This window comes from Carettochelys insculpta, chromosome 20 (genome assembly GCF_033958435.1).
Source record: "Carettochelys insculpta isolate YL-2023 chromosome 20, ASM3395843v1, whole genome shotgun sequence".
Taxonomy (NCBI): Eukaryota; Metazoa; Chordata; order Testudines; family Carettochelyidae; genus Carettochelys; species Carettochelys insculpta.
This window is the reverse complement of record NC_134156.1, coordinates 20547568-20569020: the sequence shown is the minus strand read 5'-3', so window position 1 is coordinate 20569020 and position 21453 is coordinate 20547568. Positions and strand designations below refer to the sequence as shown.

General features: G+C 46.5%; 2 protein-coding genes across 7 annotated transcripts in view; one reads left to right on the top strand and one right to left on the bottom strand.

The window, feature by feature from the left end:
* The window catches only part of ARSG (arylsulfatase G), a 100716-nt gene that overhangs the window by 67503 nt on the left and 11760 nt on the right, over positions 1-21453 (bottom strand). The gene's annotated exons all lie outside the window — the stretch shown is intronic.
* SLC16A6 (solute carrier family 16 member 6) lies at positions 9839-20001 on the top strand. The gene is made up of 6 exons (XM_075014976.1): positions 9839-10050; positions 14043-14284; positions 15004-15147; positions 16460-16588; positions 18058-18879; positions 19573-20001. Exons 2-6 carry the CDS (start codon positions 14050-14052, stop codon positions 19812-19814), a joined length of 1572 nt encoding a protein of 523 aa, XP_074871077.1. The 5' UTR covers positions 9839-10050; positions 14043-14049; the 3' UTR covers positions 19815-20001.

Genomic DNA, 21453 nt, shown 5'->3' with positions numbered 1-21453 from the left:
TAGAGGTTGTGTCTACACTACCACTTTAAGCGCTAAAACTTCAGATGTTCCAGGGCCTGAAAGAGAAGATTTTTTTTAAAGTAGCTTGACAATTTCATCATCATTTTTTAAGGCCCATGGAAAACTTGGTCCCACTTGCAAATTGCCTGTTGTACCATAAGCATTCCTTACCCCATATTTATGTCCTTGCTGGAAACAGTGCCTGTACTCATCACAGGGGAAGATCACACTGTTGCTATTGTCAAAGGACTGAACCAAGAAATTTAGTTTGCACAAAGCTGTTAAAAAAGAGCCCTAAATCTAAAATCACCAGAAAAGAAATCACACTGACATTCTGATTCGACACACATTGCAAGGCTATCTATCGCAGGCAAACTGAGCCCCCATTGTTTTTGATTCCTGCAGTCTGGGAATGCAGAGGAGTGTCTGATGGGATGACTCTGAAGGGGAAGGCAACCAGAAAGCCTCCTTGGAGATGCCATCATGCTGGACTGAAGGTATGTGAGTTCTGTTGAAGGACAAAGAGATGGAGCAGGAGGTTCAGGGATGGTGTCTCTTATTGGTACTTTTTCAGCTTTAGATTTAGTTCAGGAAAGGAACAAAGCTCAGAAGGGTCCTGGATTTATCCAGCACAAACTGATCCAGAATGCTGCAGTCGGGGCGAGGGGTCTGCAACCTGAAGCTCCAGAGCTACATATGTGTCTTTAAAAGCTTCTTTGTGGCTCCCAATACTATAATTGCAAAGTAAAAAAAAACAAACCTCTCCTGATTATTTTTGATAAACAGTGAACGTCTAAAAGCCCAACAATAAACAGCTCAAATTTAAAGAGAAAGTGATAAGTGCTCTCAAAACCTTCAATAATGTCCCCATGTGCAGTGCATTGCAGGATATGAGGCTATATCCGTGCTTTAATCATGTTGCTAATAAAGTCTTGATTTTGAAAAGGAAAAGGAAGCTTGTAGCACTCCTGCTGTGAAGGGCAACACGCATTTTACAAAGGAAAACTGAAATTAAACATGAAGTAAAATTGGCATAATTAAAGTGAGCTTGGGAGTGAAAATCGGGGAGACAGCAGTAGAAACACACACATGTAAAGTGTGAGGAAATAGAATATGTGAAAAATTGGTGAACATCCTGCAGAAAACATGTATCGCATTACAAATCATTGTGTGTGCGTTGTTCTTAAAATAAGGGTTGCAAAAAGTATAGTTTGACATTATTAATTAAGGACCATCTCATATTCAAATATATTACAGCTCTTGAATTATTGATTTTTTACCAAATTTGAAAAAAATGGCTCTTCTTTCTATTTTGGTTGCCGACCCAAGTCAGGCTATGCACTCCACACTCAGAAACAACAGCCCATTGTCACAGCCTCTGGGACCTTCCCCAGCTTCTAAATAGCACTCAACATTCTGGTCTTCTGCAGAAGGTCACGTGTTAGTTTAATACAGGTATGCCGGTTTAATACAGTTTAATCAGTTCAATACAATTTAATAGTAACAGGGCACAATACCTCACTCTCTCCATTCAACAGACAGGTAGGTATTTTCCATCTCAAACTTCTAGGATCTTAGACCCTGAATCTGCAGGTCACTCCATCAGAAAGACCCAGTGTCCATAGCTGGCATAGAGAGTACACTGGGAAGCTAGGAAGGGAAATGCAAAGTACTCCACTCAGGAAAGAATGATCAGTCTCACAAATACAAAATAGGAAGTGACTTTCTAGGCAGGAGTACTGCAGAAATGGATCTAGGTGTGATAGTGGACCACAAGCTAAGTATGAGTCAACAGTGTGACATGGTTAAAAAAAAAAAAAAAAAAGCAAACATCATTCTGGGATGTATAAACAGGAGTGTTGTGAGCAAGACACAAGAAATTATCCTGCTTTACTGTGAGCAATGCTCAACTGGAGTACTGTGTCCAGCTCTGGGGACCACATTTCAAGAAGGATGTGGAAAAATTGTAGAAGGTGCAAAAAGCAGCAAAAAATGATTAAAGGTCTAGAAAACATGAGCTGCGAGGGACATTTGAAAGAACTGGGTTTGTTTAATTTGGAAAAGACTGAGAGGGGACCTGATACCAGCTTTCACGTGTCTAAAAAGTTGTTGTAAGGTGGAGGGAGAAAAATTATTCTCCTTAACCTCTGATTTAGGTTGGACATTAGAAGAAACATCCTAACTGTCAGGGTGGTGAAGCACAGGAAGGAATTGCCTGCGAAGGTTTGTGGAATCTCCATCGTCAGAGATCTTTCAGAGCAGGTTACACACTCGCCATATCCAGGCCTAAGAGTGAAAGGTCAGTAATCCAATTGCATTTGAATCTCCTTTGTTTCCAAGCTCTCTCCTAAGGGAGAGTTAAAAGCTTGGGGTTACCCCACAGGGAGACACCCCAACTGTGTCTTTCTGGGCTTTAAAGGGAGGGGGGTTCTCACTTGGGTGGTGGCAGCTACCTCCCAGGGTCGGGGAATCTGTTTTTAATCAGTGCTGATAGAGACAAGGTATTTTTGAGAACTACAGGACAACAGTCTATAAGGTGCCACAGCACTTGTTGTTCTCAAGGATACAGACTAAAACTGCTACCTCTGTGATACTTGTCACCATGCAAGGCAAGGTATTTTACAGGTCTTTTGTGGGCTCCCACCTTCTACACTTGGAGTGCCAGAGTGAGGATGAGCCCTGCGCACCTGCTCAAAGATCACCTCCCTCCCTGTCTCCTCCCCTCCCTGCTTCTTCCTCACCCACATTCTCTCACCACAGCTGGTGCAAGAGCCTCCCTCATCCCCTGCAGTTAAAGTGCAGCCTTCCTTCCCTCCAGCATCCTCAGATCTCCCCCCATACTGCTTATCCCCCCACACCGATGCAAGGCCGCCTTGATTTCCCTTATTACGCTCGGTGAAGCATGAGACGAGGACGGAGACGTAATCATCTTTTCTCGGGACAACTTCTACTGGAGGGACTTACCCGGCTACAGCGACACTGCCTATAACAACCTGCAGTGTGAGGTCAGGTGGTGAGAAGGACCCACCCGGCTACAGCGACACCGCTTACAACAACCTGCCGTGTGCGGAGAGGTGGTAAGAAGGACCCACCCGGCTACAGCAACACTGTCTACAACAACCAGCCACATGCAGACAGTGATTGAAAAGGACCCACCTGGCTACAGCGACACTGCCTACAACAACCTGCAGTGCATGGTCAGTCGGAGCGAAGGACTCACCCAGCTACAGCGACACTGCCTACAACAACCTGCCGAGTGAGGTCAGCTGGTAAGAAGGACCCACCCGGCTACAGCATCACTGCCTACAACAACCTGCCGTGTGCGGTCAGTTTGCATGAACAACACACTGCAAAATAAAGTGGGAGGGATGATACCTGAGAGAGTGAAGGAAAGGAGTGGAAATGGGGACGAGGACAAGGGCTCAATTCCAGCTTCGCCCAAAGGAAAGGGGCTAGCCCCGAATTCCTCTTCTGTTCTTTCTTTCTAAGAGCATCAGCATGTTGGTTTCTCAGCTGGAGCCAGGAATCTCCCCCACTGCCTCAAAACTATGTGCACCGTAGCCAACAGTGTGAATGATGGAGAACAGTCAGACCCGTATGTGGGGCAGAGTGGAGGTGCAAAGGTTGTGAATGCACCTCCCCACATGTCCGGTTTCTCTCCCTTCCTCCCTGCTGCACTGTGCGGGGATGGGGGGAGCCTTCAGGGCATGATGGGGGAGCCCAAGGCACCTTGGGAGCTGTAATTCCTTAGCCAGCTCTCTGCCTAGAGAGCTGGCCCTGGAGTAGGGAAGGGACTATATTTCCCTGCATGCCCTTGGCCATTAGCAACAGGAAAGGCAGGGGAACAAGGGGATATTGTTTTTCACTTACGATATTACAGCAAGATCTCAGAAGGTAATTTCTATAAAAACTTCATTACTCTATACATTGTGAGCATGTTATAACAAAATCATTTTACCAATCACTGTTTCCGCTCACATTCATCATTGAGCTCTCTCGTGCACACTCATTGCACGACTACTCTGAACTCCGAACAATTTCAAAAAAACCTACAGTCCACATTTACCAAAAAAGTACTGTCTCCCACGCCTTCCCTGAAATTCCTGCATATGGACCTGAGACTGATGAGCTCGTCAGAAAGATTCTTTCCCCAGAGAAGCAGAATCTGGAACAGGAGCAGGTTCAGCACAAGGCAACAAAAATTATTAAGGGGCTGGAGCACATGACCTATGAGGAGAGGCTGAGGGATTTGGGCTTGGTTAGTTTACAGAAGAGAAGACCTAGGGGTGATTTAATAGCAGCCTTCAACTTCCTGAAGGGGGGCTCTAAAAATGATGGAGAGAAACTGTTCTCAGTGGTGTCAGATGGCAGAACAAGGAGCAAGGGTCTGAAGTTACAGAAGAAGAGGTGTAGGTTGGATATTAGGAAAAACTACTTCACCAGGAGGGTGGTGGAGCACTGGAATGCGTTGCCTAGAGAGGTGGTGGATTCTCCATCCCTAGAGGTTTTTAAGCCCTGGCTTGTCAAGGTCCTGGCTGGGATGACTTAGCTGGGTTTGATCCTGCTTGACGCAGGGGGCTGGATTCAAAGACCTCCTGAGGTCCCTTTCAAGCCCTAGGATTCTATGATCCTAGGATTCTCATCTGTCAGGAAAAGTAGACAGGAATTACAGACGACAGGACATAGGCTGATGTCTTCACTCAGAGGAGATGCCCTTTGAAGTCAATGGGTGCTAGCTACTAATTGAAAGTGAATGAGAGTTTTGGGCTGAGTTGCCAACTGCAGTCAAAGCTCAGATTGTTTCTCTGCAATAGATATATTTCATTTGATTTACTCCCCAGAACTAAGAGAGGGGGATTCTGGGAGGCTACAGCCACTGAGGAATTATATATGCCACATAAAATGCAATGGGCACTGCTGAAGGAGGACAGAACTGACCAAAGATCTTGACTTATTTCTTAATTTTTGGAAGTTTATGAGCCAGATTCCTTAAAGTTCTTCTGAGTCCTGTTTGAACCAGGCAGAGTTATTTTTGTGTTGCAGTTATTATCAAGGCTATGTGGCAAGTCTCTGCAGTGTGTAAGAGCAGCAGAGCAAACAAGATATGGTTTTATACCCCATTCTGGTCTTAAAGAAGTGCGGTTTGAACCTCTCTACTCCAGCAATATCCATGGTCTGGCATGATTATAGTTAGCTGGGTGTCCACTTATCATAGGTGTGGCCAAGTTTCCCATGGGCCCCTAAAATTTCTTCCTGCCTCTCAGTGTTCTGTGCTGTTATTTAGCTCTAATTTACCCCCAAATGTCTTCTAAGAACCCAGTAAGCAGTGGAAGTGTTGGTCATGCTGCTAGACGACAGTGACCTCCTGTGAGTTGTTAAATTCTCTGGTTTGGCACGTCAGGTCCCCAGCATGCCAGACTAGAAAGGTTCAACCCATACTATTAACTGCTACAAGTAGGCAAAAGTCATTGCATTTTAAACACAAAGACCAATGATTAATGGTGCAATGCTCAGGAATACACAACAAGAACCCTCCTTTAAATCGCAATGTGTGTGCAGAGTGGGATGCTGAGATAGCGCAAAACAAGAACAGACTCCTTAAATCAATTGCATAATATGTGCACCCAAGAGAACAACACATCAAACGTCTCCATGGCCAGAAATGAAGAAGGAAAATAATGTGACTCTTTCAGTCGGAGCTACCTGTAATTTTTCAGGACCCAAAAGTCCTTTTTTCCATGGGCTGAACAATAGTATGACACCCAGAATAGACCTTTCTGAGTCCACAAAACTCATCACATTATCAACTAAGTTAACTTGGAAAAAGTTTAATTTTCTCTTGCAAAGCACCGGAAGCCAGATCCTAGAGGCTGAAATTCCCTCTCTTTAGCCAAAGAACAGGCACAATCACCACAGACAGAATGAGCGCAAGCGTCCTCATCTGGTGCAGCAAAACACCTGCCAATGACCCTGGTTTGAAGAAGAGTTTCTCTTCTTAGTTCCAAGGTTACCTCCATTCCACACAAATTTGGTTTCCTTTCCATTTATTCTGGGAAACTACTAAGCTCAGGAATAAAAACGGGAGCTGAGGTTACAGGATGAGTTATTCACTCTGTAGCTGGAGGGAGGGACGCTCGGCAGAGTTGCAAAAGGGTACGGGAGTGGGGAGGGGGAAGAAAATGCAAGAAAGCCAGAACATGTCCAAGATGAGGAGGTCCCTGTCCTGCAGGGATGCCTGGGCTCAGCTCCCAATTACAAGGGTTGTGGCCTGGCTCACAGAGCACAGATTTACAGTACCATTTACTCAGATCTGGCCAGGCCAGTCCCCCACCAAACCTGGGTGTGGTGCGGTGCCACACACTGATGCAACAGGGCCAGGTTACAATGCTCAGGATGGGGACCCAACAACCTCAGCCAGCCTGGCCCATATGGGATAGGGGCTCCCCATGCCAACTTGCTCTGCAAACCCATTTTCACTCACTGTTTTTCAAGCTTCTAATTTTCTGCCTTCTTGCCCCAGCTCTCCAACCCCTCCACAACCTATTATCCAATTGGATCCCAACGGAAGTGACACGATGAAAAACTTCGAGAGGTCTGGATATGCAGAAGGAGGCTGAGAGTTATATCCAGTGATGTGCCTCAGCCTTACTAGTCCATTCAACCACATTAAGGGCAACGTCTCAGTTCACGTCCAGGGCACTTGTAAAGTGGTTCTTTGGGCAATGGGAGACTGAGACCAATAACATATTTTCACTGTGCCCACATCCTGTTTAAAGTTGAAGGCAGTTCCACGCTTTTTAACAGTTTGTCTGTGTTTGTACAGCACCAAGCGCAAGAGGGACTTGCTCTATGACTAGGCTGCTGAACAGCTACAAAAATGCAAACAATAATTATAAAAAACAGTAATAGTGCTGTGCAGGAATTTCATGGTGGATCGGCCTGTCTATTTTATGACTAGATCACCTTTTTGTTTTTTTGATGAAAACGAGAAAGCTTTAAAAAAATAACAAAAACAGTGAGCTATTTTTTGTAACAATTAAAAGTGAAATCCACTCTTAGGCTCTTGGTTTGTTAAGGCTGCAAAAAGACCAACCATTATTCCATTATTATGGCACCAAAAAGGGAAATGGTGAACACTAATTAAGCTTTAAAATAATTAAATAATGACTGTACAGTGCTTGGAGGGGCTAAACTATTATACAAAAGGAGCTTACCAGCTTCCCTTCTCTAGTGCTGTTGCTTTATAACAGGCTGGGGCTGCTGCTTGCATTGTCGTAAGCACTCCCATGGGATAAAATCATAAAACACTAGAGCGGGAAAGGCTCTCAAGAGGTCATCCAGTCCAGTCCCCCGCCCTCATGGCAGGACCAAGCACCATCTAGATCATCCATGACAGATATTTATCTAACCTGTTCTTAAATATCTCCAGTGATGGAGATTCCACAGCCTCCCTAGGCAATTTACTCCAGTGTTTACCCCACCCTGACAGTTAGGAAGTTTTTCCTAATGTCTAACTTCCACCTCCCTGGCTGCAGTTTAAGCCCATTGCTTCGTGTCCTATTCTCAGAGGTCAAGGAGAACAATTTTTCTCCCTCCTCCTTGTAACACCCTCGCACGTGTCTCTAAACTCGTCCTGCACGTCTTTCTAAACAACACACCAGCCAACTGCGCTTGGGAACTGAAGAAAATGCTGCATGCAGCTGTTTGAGAGCAGGCAGGTTTTCATGAGATGCCAGCAGTACCTAACACGCAAGAGAGTGGAGGAAAAAGACGTTGCATCTTTTGCTTTCCACAGTCCTTCTGTCTCCTTTTCACACTGAGAGGGAGTGCCCTTCTGGGAATACATGGCTACAACACTGACTCACTGAAATAGCGCAGGACTTGACAGTGAAGTTGGGGGTGACCAGCTGAATGGGAGGCTACAGGGTGAACTCAGAGCAAGGAATCCCTCAACTGTTTCCAGCAGCGTTTGCTACCCACTAAATGAGCAGCAGCGCCTTAATCCCTGTCGAGCAGCACTGGGGGACAAGTTAAGCCTTTCCTGGGCTATTTAGAGACTAACAAATTCATTAAGTTATGAGCTTTCCTAGGTAGTAAAACCCACTTCCATCAGAAAGATCCTGACCTAATAAATTTGGTAATCTCTAAGGTACCACGCAACTGCTTGCTGTTTTTTGAAGTTACAGGCTAACACAGCTACATCTCTGAGCCTTTCTTTGGCTGTTCTTCCACAACTAGAAGTGCATCTGCATTAGCAGAAACCTCCCTTGGGGTCCAATGCAGCATTCCCGGGAAGCAATCCCAGGAGAGTCCCCCCGCCCCAATGATTAGCAGAGCACCCACAGCTACCACCACGTGTTTCTGCTGGTGGTGCACATCCATACACGCCTGAGTGCACACAACAAAATGTATTCTGCCTGTGGATGGAAAAAATTAGCAGGACCTCTGAAGCAGAGAGATTTAAAGAGCATCCCCACCTACCCCCTGCAAGGGTATTCCCTTAACCACATGCCCCAGTACAGGCAAATACAACAGAGCACAGTTTCCCAGCCTGGCAGGGTAGGAAGTCGGAGAGCAGCTGGGACCTGGAGAGTGAGCTCCTGTTGGGCAGGGCATTATGTGGGCATAGGTACACACCCAGCCTCCAGGCCCACCACCCACAGCTAGCGAGCCCACTCCCCTCGGAGCGCAGGCCGCACATGGGGGTGACCCAGTGCTGGCTGTAAGGGGCCATAGGCACAGCCCACGCCACGGGAGGGGTGGAGACACTTAGTGTGGGGACTTGCAGCTGCAGCCCCCCTTTGCAACTGAGACTGTGTGGGTGCACCCGCCTCCATGCTCACCCTTTGCAAGGGAAAAAATATCCACGCGACTCCGGGGTCTTGGTATTTGCAAGCTACAGCCCCCCAAAAAAGCCACAGACCCCCACCCCGCTTTGCAGCAGGGACCACGTGGGTGAAGAACTCCCAGCCCCAAACGTCTGTCAGGGCAAAATAATCTGCTGGGGGGGGGTCTAGTTTTTTTTCCAATTTACAGCCCCCCAGTAAACACCCCAGACTCCGCCCCCAAGGAGCAGCAACTCCCCGACCCAACTCCACGCCCTGCTGCCCGCCCCGCGCGTTCCCCCCGCAGCGCGCCCGGCTGGCTGCGCCCCGCTGCCTGGCGCTGCAATAACATGACTGCGCGCGGTAGCGCGGGCGGGTCCCAGCCTCACCTCCTACCACTGGAGCGGCAGGGCCGGCCTCGGAGCCCGCCGGGGACGCCGCAGGGCTTCGGGGCTGTGCGCAGCAAGCGCGGGGCGACTGGCGCAGCCACTGGAAGGATGCTGCCCGGGGGGTGGGGGTTCAGCAGGGGCCGCCCCCCCACCCCCGGCGCAGTGCAATGCGCAGCCAGCCCGCCCGGCCCGCTGGTCCTGGTTGCGCGAATGGGGGCCCCCGTGGGAAGCAGAGAAGGCGCCGCTTGTCGGGCATCCCTGACATCCCCGCCTGGGATGCACGGGCGCGGGGGGGGTTGTTCTCTAGGATGCACGGGGGGGGGGCAGCGGGACCCTCAGCCCCAGTGACCCCCCACCCCCAGGCTGGGGCAGTGATAGAGGGATGCAGAGCCGCGCCTGGCTGGGGGCAGAGCCTGGGGAGCGTGGGGGGGGGGGGGAGCAGCCTGCACGGCGGGGCGGGGGGGTCGGGACCCAGCGGGTGGAAGAAGGGCCTCCCCGCCCCCCTTGCACACCGCCCCTGAGCTCCCCCCTCCCCACCCCCCCCGCGGTCCGGCCGGTGCAAGCCGGTCCCGGCGCGCACATGGCGCTGCTGAGCAGCCGCGCGCGCCGGCAGAGACCGGCTCGAGCCGGTATATAAGGCTGGGAAGTGAGCGGCGGGGGCAGCAGACGGGCCCCGGGCAGCCGGAGCGAGGCGCTGGGAGCAGCCGGCCGCAGCCCCCCGCCCTGATCCGAGCGGGGCCGGCCTCGCCTCGCCTCCCCCCGGCCGCCCGCCGGGCCCCCCGCGCCCCCGCTCCGGCCAGCCCGCCCCCGGCGGCGGCGGCTCCGCTGCTGACCCGGTAAGTGACAGCGCCGCTGGGCACCCCCCGCCCGGCTGGGGCACGCGGAGCCGGGCAGCCGCAGGCGCCGAGCCGCGGGGGTGCAGCGGGCGCAGACCCCGGCGTGGGGGGGGGGGGGGCGGCGCATCTTTCCCGCGGCGCCTGCGGGCCCGGGGTTGTTTTTTTGTTTGTTTGTTTTTTTTATTTTATTTTAATTTTGGGGCTTCGCCCCTGGGACGCTTTGGGCTTTTTTTTTTTTCTTGGGGTATCCGGATAACTGGTGCCCGGGCGGCACCTCCCAGCCCGCCTCTGCCCCCACCCCACCCTCACCCCGCAGCCCACCGCCCCCGCTGCTGAGCGAGCCGGACTCCTTCCCAGCCAGCGCGGGGGACCCGCTTTCTCCCGAGGGCAGGTTCCAAGCGCTGGAGTTCAGCCCCCTCCCGCCCCTGGCTCGGCATAAAGCTCAGGCCAGTCTTCCTCCGCAAACCCTCCAAGGAGGAGTTAGATCTCCCTGAGGTCAGTGGGGCACCGGCCTGGGTGTCCAGGCAGAAGGGAGGGGACTCCATGCAGTGCCTTGGTGCCGCAGGGCTCTCAGATCCCGCTTGGAGAGGGCGCTGGGGGCCTCTGAACAGAAGATGAAGCAGGACTGAGATGCGGACCAGAGAGGACCCCAACCTTGGTAAAATCTGCCAGGTGGATCACCAAGCTCTACTGACGGGGGAATGACAGCATCCAGCCCCTGTGGGGCTTGGAGCATCACTGCTGCCTTGTGCCTATACAGCAGAAGTTTGGCCTAAGTTGCTAAGCAAACAGGCCTGTAGCCCCTGAAAGACTACGGCATGTCCAAAGTTGTTAAGGTTTTTCAATTCCTGTTGGGAATCCCCATTTTGTGAAAGGTTTGGGATGCCGCTGTTATTTGGCATAGTGCTGACTGAGAACAAGTCTCTTCAACCAGTTCTTTCCGGCTGGATTTAAATGAGGGAGACTAATGAATACAGCAGTGCAGGAAACATACACACGGTAACTTATTTTATAATACCTTCACAAAATCCAGCTGCACATTCCTTCAAGGCAGCATGAGTCTGACAGGCACTTTCCACAAAGCACTTGCTGTAGCATCTCTGAAATACAAGATTCTCTCTGAGTTTCCCTAATGGGAAACTGCTCTGGGTATTGATTGTCCTTTGTTCAGAAATCACATCGCATATTAGGGCAATTGTTGGAAATAATATTTAATTGCCATTTCTAGCTACCTGTAAGGAATCTGGTCTTTGTGTGCCCCATCACTGACTATTCTTATTGAATTACAACTTGAATGGATTTGACCCTTTGTGCTGAACCAAAACCAGGTCATTTTCTGTAAGTTGCCAAGTTCCTCATCACAAACATACCCTAGTGCAGTCTTTTCAGCCAAGTAAGAAAAGTTGCAGTTTCTGTGGACAACAAGCTCCCGCCACAGGTTTACTGGAGTGTGTTATCTCTCTAGGGCTAGGTTCAAGAGGCAAACCTGTAAATTCTTAAGCATAGTTAAAATCTAGATCTCATAAATGGGGCAGGGACCTGTAGGAAACGCCTTGCAGCAGCTTTTTCTATCCTTTTTGTAAGGAATCTTGAAGTGCATTTTAATATACTTAAATGCATGTCCTGAATAAGGACTTGAACAGCTTCTAATGAATAGATCTACAATGTAGCAAAGAGTATGCTGTGCATACAGATCTCTGTTCCACTTAAAGGGTGTGTCAGTATTTGTGTTTGAAACTCACCCTTGAACTCTACCGCTTAGCAAAACTCTGAAATGAAATTAGTATACAGGACCACAGAGATGCGTTGGGCTGTTCACCTGAAAAATGTCTGGATACTACTAAGCAACTCAGGCAGAAAATGGAGGAAGGAAAACATTACTGTGTAAAGATTTTGGGGGTGGGAGATGGAATAAAGCAAACAGCTGGCAATTGCCCAGAATCGGAGGCCGATATTAGTGCGTCACTGTAGCACCTAGCGGTCACTGTCCCATTGTTCTGAGCACCATACCTTAAGAAGTACATAGGAAGAGGCCACACCCTGAAGAATTTACAAACAAGTGCCCGATCCATACTTAAACTATAAATTGATATAGTTTAATTGCTCCTAACCCATGGTGTAACTGTAAATGCACTTAGGGTTGACAGAAAAAAAAAAAAACTTCTAGCAGTGCTACCCCAGGGGAGATGGAGTTTCTACAGTGATGGAAAAACCCCTTCTCTCCCTGTAACATGCATTTATGCTATGGGGTTACAGAGACATACCTATGGTGCTCTGTTGTTCATAGCACAGACAAAGCATTCTCTAGAAAAGACAGAGAAAGGATGGGAGGAAACAGACAGAAGGAGAAGGTGACTTGCCCAAGGTCACACAGCAGGTGGGTTACAGAACCAGAAGTGAACCCCAAAATTTAACCAGTTATGTCTCTTACGCCTCTCTACCTGTCTCACTTAGAAGCACAGACCACAGCCCTTCTCAACTGGTGGGACGATGGTTATGACAGTTTTGAGTGGGAGCTCCAGAAGAGAAATTACCCTTTGTACTTTTGTATGTTTAAGGCTTACAGAATAAAATGGAGTCATGACCTACTCTGGTGAGCTGGCAAGAGAGGCTCCATGACTCCTGTTCGTGCTGTCTCACCCACTACTATGCCAGTTTTCAGAGAACACCATTGAGTGATGGTTAGAGACAGCTTTGGGGTGGCGGGGGGGATCTTTTTCTTTTGATATATTTTTGACATAGTAATGCAGGGCTTTGAACCTAATAGGCCACGTTTTCCCTGAGATAACTTCACTGACATCAGTAGATACAGCAGGATGTTTTGGGTCTAACTTCATATCCTGTGTGGTGTTAAAACACTCCAGAAAACCAAGCAACATAGTTAACCACAGGGCTTCTTTCACACGTGTATGCCCATGGTAGCCTCCCAAAGAGATGAGTGAGTGTGAAGCACTAATTTCACAGAGCACATATTAGCCATCTCTGGCATGTCCTCACGACTTGTGGTAAGGAGACACGTTTTTCTCTTACAACGTGCTGAATGCCCTCTTTATTATTGCTAGGTGCATTCAACCCATCATGCTGAAGCAGACTGCTCTTTCTGTTTTGCTGGTCACCTTTAATTTCCTCAGCATCAAACAAATTGATCTTAAACCCTTCTTACCAGGGAAAAAGCTTATGGTCCCTAGCCCCCAGAACCACTAGGGGGCTGCATTCGCCTCTAAATTCACCTTGGCTACTAGGGGAGAGATGAAGGGGAACAGATTTGATTTTCCCCTTATCCTGATGAGGTTATGTTGATGATCGAAGCCACTCCACTCTTTCCTTGAATCTTGGCAGCGACTGAGAATGCCCAGGAAAGCATTTCATGGCTTTAAAAGCCACAAAGAAAAAAAAATACCCTCTTGCTGATTTATGTAATCGACCAGCTCTGCAGAAACCATGTGGAGCTGTGTTGGAGCTTTGGTCTGAGACAGCAGAGATCTTGGTCCTTAAGAAAGCGCAGCATGGATGTCTTAGCTTCCCCCTACTCCTTTACTTTTTGGCCAATGTCAGCAAAGTAGCAAAATGTGAGGGTTGAGCAGAAGTGAAGTGAGCAGGTGTGCCCTGGTGAGCAGCTCCAGCAAGAGCTGGCGGAACTGCAAGAGACAGTGGGGAGCTATTTAAAGCGCTGGCAGGGATGCAGGTTGCAATCGGGCAGCATTGCATGGGATGAATTGCGTCCCTTCTGCATTTAACCCAGATGATTTCGGACATCTTGTCTTGATGCAGAGTGATACATTTCTAGTTCTTGATTAAAAGGGCCCGCTAATAAATCACTCTGATCTCATCACAAAAAAGAGAAGCTTCTCCCTGAATCCTCTGTGTTGAATTTAACAGCAGGAGAGAGTGTCCTTCTTCATTAATATTTTACGTAATATTACTGCATCTTATTATTTGACTTTGTAAAAAAAACCTAAAAAGTTGTCTTGTTTTTTCCCTCTCTATTCCAGATTCAGAATGACGGTCAAAGCTATAAAAATGTCGTGTGCCACTCCAAATGTTTATACTAAAGTGCCTGATGGAGGCTGGGGATGGACTGTGGCTTTTGCTTTCTTTGTTGTGGAAGCACTTACATATGGTATCATAAAATCCTTTGGAGTCTTCTTTAACGATCTGATGGAAAGCTTTGATGAAACCAACAGCAGGATATCTTGGATAATTTCAATCTGTGTGTTCGTACTAACTTTTACAGGTAAGTGCACGCTACATTTTCAATTGGAACCAAAAGTTATTAAGCGTCTGTTTCGTGTCACTAAGGCACCCATTCACATGCATCACACTTAGCTCTGAGGACCGGGAAGTATATATACTATGACTTTAGAGTGCATATTTTGATATCACAAACCATAAAGAACAAGGAAATGAGCAAATAAGTCCTTTAATATCCCCTCTTCCACTCTATTTATCACTCTCTGCTGCTGCAACAGTTCACTTCTGCATTCTCATTCTGAACCAGCACTGATAGTGTCTGGGATGCAGTAGGAGAACTGGGCTCTATCCATGTCTCTGCTTCTGACTTCTTGTGTGAACTTCGATGATTCATTTAACTTCTCCACATGTCAGGTGTAAATGCAGGGCTGGATAATGAAGAGCTTTTTGTACTGACTTTAGTTAAGTGACTATAAAAGCACTAAAGGTGATGTAGCTCCACTGACGTGGGAGTTTTGACTTCAGTGGGGCCAAGATTTCACCCGTAGTATCTGAAGCTCCAGCACTGATCCCTGGGTATAAAATGCTGAGGGAAGGGTGACTAGCGCAGCAAAGGTGGGAGTGGACTGGCATGGAGCAAAGAAGAATGTGTAGGAATGACCAGAGGGATTGAAAGGCGGGGGAAATGGGAGGGGAGAAGAGCTAACAGGCGTTTTGCAGAATACTGTCATGCTTTATGCTCTTTTGTCTCCCCCATTGCAGCTCCCTTGTCTACAGTCCTAAGTAATCGTTTTGGTCATCGTCTTGTGGTGATGACTGGAGGTATACTGATCTGCATTGGAATGGTCACTGCCTCTTTTGCACGCACAGTCGTTGAGATGTATATCACAATTGGCCTAATTTCTGGTGAGTTATTTCCACATTTCTCAGATACTCCATCTACTGGGGAACTTTCTGTCAAACACCAATACAGTAAACCAGAATTCCCTTCTCCTCAACTGGTTTAATTTTAAAAAAGAGCCACTTTGTCTGGCTATTTATGATCCTCCCATTTCTGGTTCCTTGCTGTTCTGTCTATCTTTTGCCTGCCCTGTTCCTCACTTGGAACCATCTCCCATTTCTCATTCACCAAACAATCCCTTCTTTCCTGAAAACCCATTTCTTTCACAAAGATTTCCTGTGTCGGCCACTTCAAACCTGATTTCTCTTCTAACTCGCCTACAGAACTCTTGCCCTGTTTGTTTTTGGGAGGGCCCGTGAGCTGTAGCAAGGGGATATTGTCAGTGTTCCCTGTCAGCTGAGCACTTGGGTGGCCACCCAGGAGAGATTCACGTGCTGCCCAGCAGATAAGCAGAGTGGCCACAGCTCCCACAGCTGGTACCAGGTGTTTCCGTTAGTTGTTCCCATATGCACATACCTTGGTTCACTTAACAAAATTTATTCCACCTATGGATGGAAAAAAATAGAGGGAACACTGGCTATTGTATTAAGATTTCATAGGTTTCCAGGTCTATGCTGTCCAAAGTTTGTATGTGCACTTGATTAATAAATCAATGCAATCTTCAGTGTATAAATGCCACCATTCAGCTTTACAAAGAGGATATTTGGCTCCTCTTATATACCTTTTGTACATACAGTACGTACTCACACTTTCTCTTTGGATAGGTCTACACAGCAAAGTTATTTCAAAATAACTATCCCAGCATCTGCACGACACAACCGCTACTTCGAAATAAATTCAAAATACCAGTTGACTTAATTTTGAAATTGGTGAACTTCATTTCACAAGGCACAGCGCCTATTTCAAAATAACTATAACAAAATAATGTGTTTCAAAAATGTTTCAAAATAACAGCCTGGTCAGGCCCCTGGGCAAGACAGAGGAGCACTGCTGTGCACCCCTGGAAGGGGTGGGGCCTCTTAAGTAAAGGGTGAGGTCTTTGGGGGAAGGGGCAGAGCTGGGAAGCCAGCCCTCAGTGCTGCCTGGGGCACTCCAGCAGTGATTTAAAAGGACCCAGGCCTACTGCAATAGCAGCAGCAACTGGGAGCTCCAGGCCCTTTTATATCACTGTGTCCAGGGGCGAGAGCCACTTTTGCCCTTCTCTGTTGGCAGGCCTGGATACCATGATCTCAGCACTGGGAAAACTGAAATATATTCTAAGACTAGTGTCCAGCTTCTTTCCTCATTGTTACGACAACTTCTGACATTTATCCACAGGTCTGGGATACTGTATGTCCTTCCTCCCTACGGTCACCATTCTGTCACAATATTTTGACAAAAGACGTTCACTGGTCACTGCAGTGGCATCCACAGGAGAATGTTTTGCTGTCTTCTCTTTTGCACCAGGTATAGAGACCAAACTGTTGTAAACACAAGTGTACATAAGCAATACACTTCCGTGATCTTCTATCAGATGTGATCCTGATTGTTACATAAGCTGGCACCTTAATCACAACTATACTGATTTCATTGATACTTGCAGTGATTAGGACAGTGTTGCCCTTTCTAGGGTAGAAATCCTTCTGAAGACATTGTCTGAGTAAGGACTTCAAATTTAGTCCCCCTGAAAACTTTGGATAAACAGCACGTGTCCTGCATCGTGTTAAGTTCCATAACTTTAGGTCCTAGTTATTTTGAAACGTCTTCTCAACTTTCATTGAAGTTGGAGAAGGGAGGGGTTGTGCCAGGGACCCAGAGCTTGATACGTGGTCTCTGGACAAGGACTTCTAGCCTTCTGCTGCCTTCGTGCACCTGGGAAAAATGCAGAAGAAAACTGCAAGGGGAACCCATCTCCTGCCTCGTGTTAGGGCACAGGGGGAATAACCAAATCGCCTCTCTGTTACTACTGGACAAAAAACAGTGTCGGGGGAGAGGCTTGTCTTTTTATTCTCAGTCTCTGCTGGCTGCCCAGGGTAAACTATACTGATACACAGGCTGGCAGGTTTGCTATATAGCTCTGGCAAGTCAAAATAAGGTAGGGGCGGGGGCCACCACCACTACTTATTAGCATGGGGTGTAACGTGGAGTCACTCAAAAGATTAGTGGACTTAGAGACTGACGGTATGTCTCATGTGAAACCCAATCCAAAGGTCTTGGGGGATTGACTTGCATGAGACCTTCCTAGAATTACATAAGAAGACAATGTGGGTTTTTTTCTCTCTCCCTTAGTACTGTAAATTTGGAAAAACTCACTCCCCATGTTTGCTTTCCCTTATTTAGCTACTCTGAAAAGAGCTGGTAGAAGAAACCTGACATTTCTCCACTGATCAGATAATACAGTCTGGTGGTGTGATGGCCTACCTTCAATTAATGCAAAATACTCCATTTCAGTTAGAGAAACTGCTGTCATGAAAGGCTTGTATGAAAGCACCAGCACACAGTTAAAATAGAGAAAAAGGTTTCCCTCTACGTCAGGAGGGGCTAGGTAGGACAGGAGGCTTTTTAAAACAGAGTTCACACATACATATGCTCATTAAAAATCATACCTAGTTATGCCCTGCTCAGTAAACTCCATCAGTTAAGAAATGTCTGAAAAGGCTGTTTACAAGAGAAGGGAAAGCCAGTAACAGGCCACATTCTAAATAGTAGACAAGAAAGAGTGAGCCTAACGCTGGGAATCTGGAACTCTGATGGGGAGCCATTGAGTGAGCTCAAGCAAGTCACTTTCAAAAGTGACCATTCATTTTAGGTGCCTAACTTGAGACACCTATTGACTTCAGATGGCAAAAGATCTTTGATTTTAATGTATATTTTGTTGGTTTCTTGTTCTGCTAACTGAAGTTATTTTTTACAATCACTTCTCGCTGTTTCTCCAGCTATCACCTCTTTGAAGGAGCAGATTGGCTGGCGATATAGTCTCATGATAGTTGGCATGCTACAGTTAGGCATTGTCATCTGCGGGTCACTGTTGCAACCGATCATCATCAAAGCACAGGAAGTGGCAGAAGTATTGCCCACAGAAGAACAGACTGAGACTAAGTACATGCTTGAAAATGAGCAAACACGCACCTCAATAGATTCAATTGACTCAGGAGTAGAAGTATCTACCTCACCCAGCAGTGTGCCTGGAAACACCCAAGCAGAGCAGAAAAGTGAAGAACCAAAGGAATCTGTAGAGATGCTCGGTGAAGCCAGCAACTCCCCTAAGGAACCAAAAATCCAACTCCTGGACTTCTCGGTGATGAAAGACCATGGCTTTATTTGTTATGCACTTTTTGGTCTATTTGCAACTCTGGGATTCTTTGCTCCATCACTTTACATCATTCCACTCAGCATCAGTCTTGGTATCGATAAGGATCGTTCTGCGTACATATTGTCCGCAATGGCAATTGCTGAAGTCTTTGGAAGGATTAGTGCTGGTTGGGTCCTCAACAAGAAGCCTATCCGCAAAATTTATATTGAACTCATCTGTGTCATTTTGCTCTCCGTAGCTCTGTTTGCCTTCCCTCTTGCCTATGAATTTTGGGGGTTGATGATATGTAGCATATTTTTTGGATTCATGCTTGGAACAGTAGCAGGCACGCACATTCCCATGTTAGCTGAAGATGACGTGGCTGGGATTGACAGGATGTCTTCTGCTGTTGGAGTATATGTGTTCATACAGAGTTTATCTGGGTTGGCTGGACCACCCCTGGCAGGTACCTTTGTGACAATCTAAAAATCAGTTATTATTATTGATGCCTCTTCATAATAACCATGTTGCAGTGGGGTAGGTCTGTAGCTAGTGCTACTCCTGTGCCTGGGTCCTGGGCAAGAAGTGGGTGAGAACGTGAAGATACCTTGTATCTCTTTATAACTACCTTCCTGACTGAATCAGTAGCAATCGTGATAGACTCCAAGCAACACCCCACCCAGTCCTCTTGTGCTAGAAAGAAAGTTGTTGCTGCAATGCAGGAATGGGCAGCACTGCAGTCAGCATCTTAGAGATGAGGCGTCCTCTGTAGAAGAGCCTCAAGGAAGCAAAACGCTGCAAAACCCTGTTCCAATTAGAATCCTAAAACTGGCATCCTCCTCTCTGGGTTTTATTGAAATGCACACTCAGAAAATGACTCACTGATACAGTGCCTTCTAGCCAGACATCCTGCAAAATAAGTCAGTCCTATATTGGCAGCTGTTAATTAACTACGCATTAAGCACACCTTTAAAAGGCCCTGTAATAGTTAGTTAGCTGAATACAATACCTAGCTTTAAGTTGCAATATTATGCAAATACAGTGGCAAACTATTGAAGAGGTGGAGGGAATGGGTATTTTGAGTTAAATGGGATGGGCAGGGAAATGGTAGTTGGATGTGATTTTTGTTTTTAATGAACTTTAAATGCTTCCTCCATAGGTGTGCTAGTGGACATGACACAGAACTACGGATCAGCATTCTACTCCTGTGCTTCTGGCATGGTACTGGGTGCTGTGTTTCTGTCCTTAGTAAGGCCATGCAAGACGGTACTGTGTCAAGGTCGAAAGCAGGACTTAGAAGGAAATGCGGCGGAAGCTTTGCAAGACATACCAGAGGACTTTATTGAAATGGATCTTGGAAAAACAGATGATTCAGTAAGAAGCTTTGACAGCATGGCGTAAAAAATGCTCGTTCTCATAAATCCAATACGCTCTGTGGTAAACTGGGGGCAAAACACCAAGCCAGCTTTGCCCCATGTTGTACAACTATACTCCAAAGGGAATACAAAACCTTAATGTGAACAAGTTGCCATCAACAACTATTCTTTTGCAAAGATTTAAAAAAAAAAAAAAACCAAAAAAAAACAAACAGCAATGGTAGGTTCCATGAGAGACAGGGTCACACACTGCTAGCTACAAAAGAATACTCCTGTCCCGCATGAAGGCATGTGGTTCATGTTCCTGCTTTACTAATACATGGCATGCATATCTAAAAGATCTGCTGATATTAAGTGGAAAACATAAGGTGGTATGCATGAACATCAGAAGTGGCCCATGCAACCAAATCTGTTCCGTCACAATCTTTGTGACTGCCTGGCAGGCTTCTCAAACTTAGTTTCAGTCAACTGACAGAATGAATAATGCAGAAGAAATGATTTAATAAGTAATTTGAACTTGAGTTTTCTATAAGAACGTGGACTTTTATTTCAGATCATTGTAAGATGACGGGGGGACACAGTAGGGTAGGCTAACTTGTTAAAGTAGAATTACTGATAAATAGAATTTTTAGTTAACCTGAATTTTATAAATGCTGGGAAGTTGGAGATTACCACTTATTTTTATGGCCAGTTATTACTGCAGATATTTCACTACAAAGTTATTTCTCTACAAACTAGCACCCTAAGAATCATTTCCGGTTGCTAACAAGATGTATTATCTTTAATTTAAACCAGTATTTATTATTTAAGTTATTCTAGGATTGTTAAAAGCTGTCAGATAAATAGTTTAAATTGGAGAGGAGAATCTGATCTAGCAGAAAACCTTTTTACCTCTTTGCACCAATCCTTACAACGCCTAGCTTGTAAACTTTTTTTAAAAAAAAATCACATGTTCTAAATGCTGCCTGATTTTACTTTGATGGTCGTGGACAACTATGCTCTTAAAATAATTCTGTGGTGGATGGTCCTTTTAATAGATTGCAGACCATGTCCTCAGCTGGTGTAAAATTATAGAGCTCCACTGAATAACACCAGCTGAGAAGCTGGTCCTGTCCTGTTAGCACCTGAACATAACTGCAACTTCCACTTACCACAGCTGCACTCAAACAAATCTTTGCAGCACTACTGAGTTAGCATGAATAATGTCACTAAGCTAATATGAAATAGTAAAGGCACTTGAGCAGTACCACTAAGTTTACATTAGAATACAATCCATATGTTCTTAAGCTTCTGTAGGCATCAAATAACTGGTTTTCTACAATGAAAAGAATCATCATTTTGGGCACTTCCTTGCTCCCATTGAAGTCAGTGAGTTTTTTGCCACTAACTTCAGTGACAGCAGGATTGGGTCCTTATTGTTTTTCCCATTTTATTACTGGTAAAGAAGGGAATTCTGAAAGACAACGAACCAGCTGATCACTCATGCTTTTTAGTAAGATTCCTGTATGCATTCTTATGCCACTTGGCAACTCAGGGGGACAAGTAAAAAGTTTGTTTGGTTCTAAGTACGCATACAGTTTGACATGTATTTAAGTGGAAGTGGCACTGTATATTAACTGCTATGCTAACATGTCTATGTATATTTTCAGCCATAGAAATCTAGG